Source organism: Ruditapes philippinarum, unplaced genomic scaffold (genome assembly GCF_026571515.1).
Source record: "Ruditapes philippinarum isolate M1 unplaced genomic scaffold, ASM2657151v2 ctg12408_1_1_1_1, whole genome shotgun sequence".
Classification (NCBI taxonomy): Eukaryota; Metazoa; Mollusca; class Bivalvia; order Venerida; family Veneridae; genus Ruditapes; species Ruditapes philippinarum.
The window spans coordinates 30,028-39,191 of NW_026861219.1; the positions used below are offsets into that span (position 1 = coordinate 30,028).

Below are 9,164 nucleotides of genomic sequence, written 5' to 3' on the forward strand. Positions count from 1 at the left end.
TGACCAACCCTTATTTCAAAAAGCTACCCATATTATAACTTCATCTGAAGGTTCGAGTCCACTGAAAAACATTGTACTCATTTTAGGTGCATTTCATACTGAAATGAGTTTTCTTGGCACAATAGGCTACATAATGGCAGGTTCCGGATTACAAGAAGTACTTCAAACAGTGTATGCTCAAAATGCTGTGTCACATATTATGACTGGTAAAGCTATTTCACGAGCCATCAGAGGGCATTTTATGGTGGACACAATCCTACATGCTCTTTTGCTATCGAAGATATACCCAAATGTGCTTGTTTCACACAATCAACAAGATGTCTACAATACCAATGGTAATATATCTGAAGATAATGATTGTTCCAAGACAGATGATTCAATAATTGATCAAGACGCAGGTTCTGCTTCTCATCCAAGTGAAATGGCTTCTTTGTCGGAAGTTTATGAACAGCTTGAAGCCAACGATATTTCTATAAATGAAGTATTTAAAAATGAAAATTTGAAAATTGTGACTGAAAAGATAGAAGGATTAAAGATCAAATTATGTCACCACAGAACTGCCAGATTGTGGTTTCAATACATGGACATGATCGCAGTACTCCAACAGTTCATACGTGCAGAAAGAATTGGTGATTGGACAGGACATCTAAGATCCCTTCGAAAGATGCTTCCATATTTTGCTGCATCTGGCCACTATCTTTATTTGAAATCTGCCTACATATACCTACAAAATATGATGTCATTGGAAAATAAACATCCAGAGGTGTACCAACAGTTCTTAGTAGGAAACCATGTTGTAAGGCGAACAGATCGGTACTTGGGAGGGCTTTCCACTGACTTGATTATTGAACAGGTATTAATGCGATCATTGAAGAGCACAGGTGGATTAACGAGAGGTAGAGGCATGTCTGAAAGTCAGCGAACATTATGACTGCTTTCAATGCCAGCATGTGCCGAAATGAACCAGTCAATGCAAGAGTTTAGCGGCATGAATTTTGTAACCATTTTAAAACATGTTTGACATTTCTATAGAATTTATTAAATATGTATTTCTGAGGCATAAAAAGCCTTTGAATACACACATTCGTCTAACACGATTCATGGAGGCTAAATGCTAAGAACATTCATTTTAGTTCAATTAATAACGTGACCGAGAAAAATAAACTTTTTTTCACCTTCTTTACCTGCTTGTGGCAACAGATTATATCAAATTGACCAGTGCAGCCACGATCAGCCGGTCCATCCATCCTATATGAACGCGGTCTGCACTATTCGCTATTCAGTCATTCAGTCAGAACATATTTTAAAGAAAGATGGACAACTCCATTTAAGATATTTAGCAATGAAAGCATCATTTCGAAGTTAAACATTTAACGAAATCACACAAAAGAAATGTTTACATTTGCATGAAAGACCAAAATAGATTTGTCAAAAACAAAATTCACACTAGTGTAAGAATTAAACAAATTCATTCTAGAAAAAGTTCATTTACTTATATATGTCTATAAAATGATACAGGTACATATTATGAAAAAGAAGTACATATAAGTTAAGATCCAATAAAAGAAGAAAATATCATATAATATTATATTCATTCTATTATAAAACCGATTGAACATTTATTTGAAAAGATGATCATTTATATTGTGTATATATTTGAGAGCAGAGAAAAACATTTATATATTTGAGAATATGGAGACAATAAATTGGTATGAGTACAGAGATGTATAATATCAACGGCTTTAAACAGCTGCATATCTCGTCTGCTGTAAATCTAAGGAAAAGATCGAAATAAACGGGAGGGAACTGAAGAGCGTATAAATACTATAAAAGTAATAACTTGTCTCCGCTTATTTGCTCTTTAGGGCAATAATAATGCATTTTAAAATGTAGGTTTAATTGGTTCGTGTGATATTATTCTGTATATTTAAATCATTTCGACTGCAATGAATCATAGTTATAAAAATCAGCTATTATATTAAAGGCCCATTATACCCAAGAAAAGCTTTCGTTTCTATTTCTTAAAAGCTTTTTTTTATATTTTTGTGCACTTTTATAGTTTCTAAAACGTTTCTCATTAGCCAAATACCTGTTGTTTTTTTCTTTGTTGCCTTTGAGCATTAAGTACAGTTATAGTAATTTAGTATTTTGTACGGAAGTCAAAATACTACTTTGTGTACATTTTGCTACTTTTATGACAATAATTTCACACAAAGCGCTACTTTTCCTATGTAACAAGCGTGTTACATGCTCTAAAAGCATTATGTAAACGTAATAAACTTCATGTTTGCCCTTTCTAAAGAAGTTAAAAATTTATTCTTTTCGGAGGCATTCATTATGTACCTTTAAGATATCAATTGAAGATGAATGTCTTTGTGACAAGTTGTTTACATCACGGTCTTAAACGAGAATGCGAATTGAACAAATTACATAAGATAATATCTTTTCACAGATGGTTGAACATTTATGTTTAAACCATAGATGTACAGCAGTCAAAATAAAATATCGTAACTATCCATATAGAGGCAAAACAAGTCTTAGTAAATGTTGTATACCACTAAATGCTCACATTCATTTATAGTGAAAGTCATAACGCTCAACTTGAACAAACATAAAGAAATCGAGAAATCATTAAAAACTATTAACACTCAAAGAAAACCATTAACACTCAAAGAAAACCATTAACACTCAAAGAAAAACCATTTACGATCATAGAAAACCCATGGACAATTATAGAAAACCCATTAACAATCATAGAAAAACCATTCTTAATAATAGAAAAGCCATTAACAATCAAAGAAAATCATTAACAATCATAGAAAAGCATTAACAATCATAAACAAATCAGTAACAATCATAGAAAAATCATTAACAATCACAGGGAAATCCATAACTTTCAAAGAGAAATCCAGAACATTCATAGAGAGTTTTTTAACATTCATAGAGAAATCCTAAATTTCATTTACTAAGCAAAAGTTTGTGTTATGATTGAAACGTTCCGGTTCGGTGTGATGCATAGATACCTTGAGTTGTTGTTTGTACAGTGAAGTAATAAAACCTTCACCCTTCTGTAACTAAAAAAAAGTAGCCTATGCCCCGAGTATATGGTCAGGTCAACCTGTCGTCCTTGCAATACAATCAGTCTCAATACTGTTTGCTAACTAATTTAGTTTCCTGTTTTAAAGGAACTCCACCACTAAGGTCCAAAACCCTAAAGACATTAAATTTGAATTTTTTTTACATAGATCAGAAAGGAAAATTAAAACTGAACGATATACAAATAATTATTAAGAACTATTCTCAGAAATAATTTGAAAGATCGTATTTTGTACTATTCTCAAACCGGTTTGAGTGAAAAGCATTGCAACGCTTTTCAATAGTTCAAAATTAGAATAATTATTGAGGAAAAACGGAGCTTTGAGTCTTGACCTACATAAAATGACGCGTTAATCTCGAACAATTATTGTCAGTCCCGTAATGTCAAAAAATATCACAAGGGAGTCCCTTTAATCTTGATATCCCAAAATTGATAATAGGCGGTTAGAAAAGTTCATATAAGAAATTCAGCAAATTAAGAGAGGGAAAAACGCCACCCTTTTTTCTGTAGGAGGTCCCTCAAACTTTCATTCAAATGTAACATATCTGTCAGAGCGTATATGTGCCGGTTTGTGAGATATAAACATGGATTTAATTGTAACATCAAAGTCATGGGCTGTACCCCAGATGTCCTTGCTAACGAGTTCAACTTTTGGAATTTCGACACACACACGTGACAACAAATATGGCGGAACATCGAGTTCTTCAATGGCGTCGGTGTATCTGCCATTTTCACCTTTGTATTTCTCCATTGCGTCTCTTACGTCAAAAAGTGATTTGTAAATATGCCATTTCTCAAACTGGAAGATCTTGTCATTTACGTTCTTTTTAAACTGCACTAATCCCCAGCGGTCCTGTAAATGAAGATTGATGGCCCCACAGGGTCCCCATGACCACCAGTCAGTTTTAGATTTCGGAACTACTTTGTATTTACCGTCAACGACAGTAAGATTTTTTTCAGACCTTCCAAATTGTAAGAACCATACTTCGTTATCTCTTGGCTCATCCTGATTACGCAGTGATCTTTCTGCTAGTTTTTTAAACGAAAATGACATCTCAACACTCCAGTATTTATCTACGTCACCCGGCGTATTAATCGTTCCTTCCGTGTAGACTTCTTTCCTTGCATCCGGGTGCCACACTTTCTCACGAACAGTCTCGTTAACAGCGGCGTCCCATGGGGATTTGTACAGAATTTGGTCCATCATTGTACCGAGGGTGTTGATTTGAACCTGTTTGTAGTTAAACATGGTACCATCAACATCCATCAAAAGTTCGAAACCATTCTCAGTCCAGATGGGTGAGTCATGCGTGTCAAGAGTTGCCCATAGATTTGTTTCTTCAATATAAGCGCCGACATACATGCGTTCATTGTCCCAGCGCATTTTGAATTTCGTGTTAAGATATGGCTTAGGATAAACGGTACTGCGCATGTCTACAAAGTCCTCACTCCAAGGCACCTGAAAGTAAAATACCGATTTTTGATTACTGATTAAGCTACAATATATCATCTTCAGTGAAAGTTATTGAGAAAAAAAACAACAGTTAGCAAATTCTGCAAACATGATTTTCAAATCATCTAGTTTTTCAAACTATGGTGGCTGATTTGCGCCTTGTCGTGATTTCGCTACGCGGGGCACCACACGATAACATATTTCGTACTTTCGTGATTTCGTCAGACGTCCAGTGGAGCGAAATCACGATATAAATCAGCCACCATATCAAACTGTGTTCGTTGTCAAATGAGTTTTGTATATTTTGTAGTGATTGTCGAACTTTCGTGTTTTCGCCTTTCGCTCTGCGGTGCGCCAGGTGAAAATACGACATTGGTTACTTTGTCGTATTTTTGTGTTTCCGTCTGTTGCCCCGCGGAACTAAAATACAACATGGTATAAATCAGCCACCATATCAAAGTGTATGCATTGTCAAAACAAACATATTTAAGACTTACACTTCCGGTCATTTACCGGGGTCTTTATGCAAAAGATTTCTTCTGCAAATAATTGCCAACATCTCCGTATAAGGAAACTATTTGAAACAACGGAGGGAGCTACTAATATTAGGCCTACAAAGAGAGTCGTCAATGTAAAACGTTTGCGGTCTAAACATGAAGTAACGTATCCTGATTTTCGGGCAAACATTTTGAAAAAGTACAAAAAAGAATGTTATAATGACACGTCAAAAACATAGATACCACAAAGAATAAAATGGAATATTTTTTTAAGAATTTATCTCACACGACGAAAAATGAAACAACATGGTCCAAGGTTATAAAAATATTTCCTGAGCTCCATTTTTTGATTGGTCAGGCACTAGCTTAGAATGCATACTGACCAATGAAAATGTTGATTTTTTTAGACTGAACTCAGAAAAAAATGTTTTATAACCTTCAGGCCAGACCTTGAGGTTATAAAACTTTTTTTCTGAGTTCTGTCTCAATTCTCAGGATTTTCATTGTGCAGGGAATATCATGTGGCAGTTTGTGACCAATCAAATACATAAGATCTGAGCTTGAGCTTAGAGAATTTTTTAAACTCTGGCCCTGGTCAACTATGAAACATGAGACAAGGACGACAAGAATTAGGCATGTCCCAAATAAGAGAAAAACAAACAATTTGGCCAAAGATCGAACAATAAGACAATTTCCAAATAAGCAGACATAATTATGGCGAAAAGTATCAAACAGTAAAACAATTCCCAAAAATACAGGGCATTAACCAAACAAGGGACACTTCCTTTATAAGACGATGTACGAACATGTACTGTTTGTATTTTCCACGTTTTTATCCAATGGTATTTTAATTTACACTTTTATGATACTTCGTTTATGGCATTGTTCTAGTCTAAGAAAGAGTTGATTTCTCCAAAAAAAATGTTCTGATATGCTTTAGTATATGTTTATATGCAAGTAGAAATGTCTTTTTAATTACCTATGTTGTTGATTTTTTTATAGAAACATTTAAATAAGAAGAAACAACAAAATGACCTTGTTTATATTTATTAAACATTCTACAAATTCTTAAGTTGTTACGACAACGTTTAAACGATACTGAACGGTGTTATTAAATGACGACCATGTAGAACAACTGTTGTATAAACTATTTCGGTATTCATTTTGCCGTGAGTTAAAGGGACTTCATTGAGGTTTTGACGTGACTGGACTATTAATATGCTTTGAGAGATAACCTGGTAAGAAGAAATTACCTGTGAAGAAATTCCACTTATTATTTGCTTGTTTGTTTGTCTGTTGTTGTTTCTTTTTTGGGGGTTTTTTTTTTTGAGTTTTTTTGTTGTTTTTTTTCTTTTTCGTTTTTTTTTTCAGAAAGAAATGCATACTTACAAAGCAGTAGCTACATATAATCCAATCTTAACAACGTGTATAGCTATACGTCACTTACCTCATTCCAAGCTTCGTCATCAAGTTTGCCATCTATAGTTATAGATTTCCCATTTAGATGATACGCTATATAGTTCCTAGGCAACCCAAAATCCCAGCATTCCGACGCCGACTTCAAACAAATATTTTTCTCGCTATGCTTCTCAACGTAACGATCAAGAAACAACTTCCCCGCCGCAGATTTAATTGTCGTCTCGCTACATTCGGACTTTATGGCTTCCGCAACGGTCCCCGTAGAGGTTGTGACAGTGCTTGAACTAGTCCCGCGACCGGAAAAATAGCCAATTATTATCCCAATTGCGAACAATACTAGAGCTACTACTGTACATATCGCTATTATTTTTCTAGTTTTAACATCCACAATAAAATAACCTGCCATTTTGAATGTTTGGAAAAAAAAACACAGTGTGAAGACGTTCACTTTAAATCTAGTTATGTAAACAAATTTTACGGATGCAATCGTAACCTATTAAGGTTACGAGTTTTTTTATACATTTTTACATCAGGTAATTCGACAAGTTATTCATTAAGGACACACCACAAAATAATGTTTCGTTACGCTGTATGCATAATTTATACCATTCACAAAAAAGCAAAATGCAATTTTACCGGCTGTGTGTTTACATAATGATAACCCTGAGGCTATGATTCGCTTGAATGAATATACGTATCATCTGTATTCTCTTTAATATATTAAATAATAACTGTTTCGTAACAATCTTTTAAGGGACTAGCTTCCCCCCCCCCCCTTTAAATTTAGTACTGTCCATTGTGAACTGAAGGGGAATTTGATTTCAAATTACAAAAAAACTGTCTTGCCAAATAACGCGCGCGTGCAGGCTGGAATGACTCTGTTTAGGTGATAAAAGGTAAGTCTAAGTCACCTTTACAGAGTTAACAGACGATACCGTTAAGCACCGTTATGCACCGTTGTTGTGGTTGTTGTTGTTGTTTTTTGTTGTTGGCGACAGACTGCTTTCGTTTACAATATAAATGAAATATTGCAAAAGTTACCGAATAAAATGTATTATTGCGCAGTAAACAATAAGTTCTCAATTCACTGTCATAAAAGTTATATAATGAACGATGCACGTTTAATTTTTACTTAACATGTATGTGGTAAAGTTTGCTGAAATAATTAAAGCTGCATTCCACCAGATGAGGCAAAATATTTCAAGAATAACAAATTTGAGAAATATGTACTCCAATTTTAAGAAAAATAAAAAGTTTCACGATAAAAGTAATAATTTAAGACCGATTTTACAGTGATTCACAGAAAATAAGTTTGATGTTGCTCTTAATGAATGTGCCTTTAAAAGTTTTACAAGAACGTAACGTATCTGTCAGACCGGATAAATGCTGTCGTATTTGCTAAAAGCAATGAGTGAACAGTTATATTAAAGTTTGCATTATCTTTGCTATTTGAAACATCTAGTTTTGGTATTTCTACGCAAGTTCGCGTCATGAGATATGGCGGGATATCAAGTTCTCTTATGTCGTCTGTATAAAAACCGTTCAGAGCTCTGTATTGCTTCATGGCATTGAGTGAATCAAACAAGGCTTTATAAATATGCCATCTTTCAAACGTAAATTTCCTATCTGTGAACGTCCTTTTAAACTGAACGTGGCCCCATCGGTCTTGTAAATGACCGTGGAGGGTATAGCATGGTTGCCAGACCCACCATAGTGACGTGGCATTTGGGTCCTTTTCATATTCTCCGTTTTTATCGACTCTTAAATATTGTTGCGGCCTGGCAAACTGCGAGAACCACACCTCGTCATCATATGGGTACGGCTGTACGCGGCGGGAATTTTCCGCTAGTTTTGTGAAAGGAAGCATCATCTCAAGCGACCAATACTTATCTCTGTCAGTAGGATTATTGACCGTTCCTTCCGTGTAAATGGCCCTCTCTACACCAGAATCCCATTTCATATCATGCACCTTTTTACCCGCGGCATCCCAGTATGACTTGTACATAAGCAGATCCATAGCAACGCCTCGAGCATTGAGCTCCACTTGTTTATAATTAAACAATGTGCCATCTACGTCAAGTAAAAGATCAAATCCATTTTCTGTCCATATTTTTGAGTCATGTGCTGAAAATTTCGCCCAGATATCGTTTTCTTGGAGGTATGCTCCAATATAAAGATTTACATCGTCCCATCTGATTTTAAACTTTGTGACGTAATGAGGTTTTGGATATACCTTACTGCGCAGGTCAAGAAATGTTTCACTCCAGGGAACCTAGTGAGTAAACCAAAAAATAAATATCATTAAGTATATATTAGTGTTCATCCGTAGCTGTTCTACAGAAATTAGAAACTACGACGGGAGCGATAGCGACAGGAGAATGTTTCTAATTTCTGTAGAACAGCTAAAATCATCAGCAATTAATGGTGTATTTTTTTTTATTTTTTTTTCATTTACGTCACTTAAGCACTACAGTGTTTAGCTGTCCCTTTCAATTTCACACTAAATTCCATTTTCAACTTGTTTGCTTCTTACAATTGTATAGAATTTCATAAAGTATTGCATGTAAACAAAGTAAGTATCCGCTGGTTTATTATATGTATAATGTGCACTCGTCCGAAAGTCAGCACAGATGCCGCAGAATCTATTTTTAGAATAGTGTTATCTTCTGGCTATTATAATCTCATAGCAGCTCATATC

General features: G+C 34.9%; 1 protein-coding gene across 1 annotated transcript; it reads right to left on the reverse strand.

Annotated features, from left to right (window-relative positions):
• Positions 1-2,754: 2,754 nt before the first annotated feature.
• LOC132714932 (uncharacterized) lies at positions 2,755-7,046 on the reverse strand. The gene is made up of 2 exons (XM_060697862.1): positions 6,495-7,046; positions 2,755-4,556 (listed from the first exon to the last, which is right to left on the reverse strand). Exons 1-2 carry the CDS (start codon positions 6,870-6,872, stop codon positions 3,624-3,626), a joined length of 1,311 nt encoding a protein of 436 aa, XP_060553845.1. The 5' UTR covers positions 6,873-7,046; the 3' UTR covers positions 2,755-3,623.
• Positions 7,047-9,164: the final 2,118 nt, after the last annotated feature.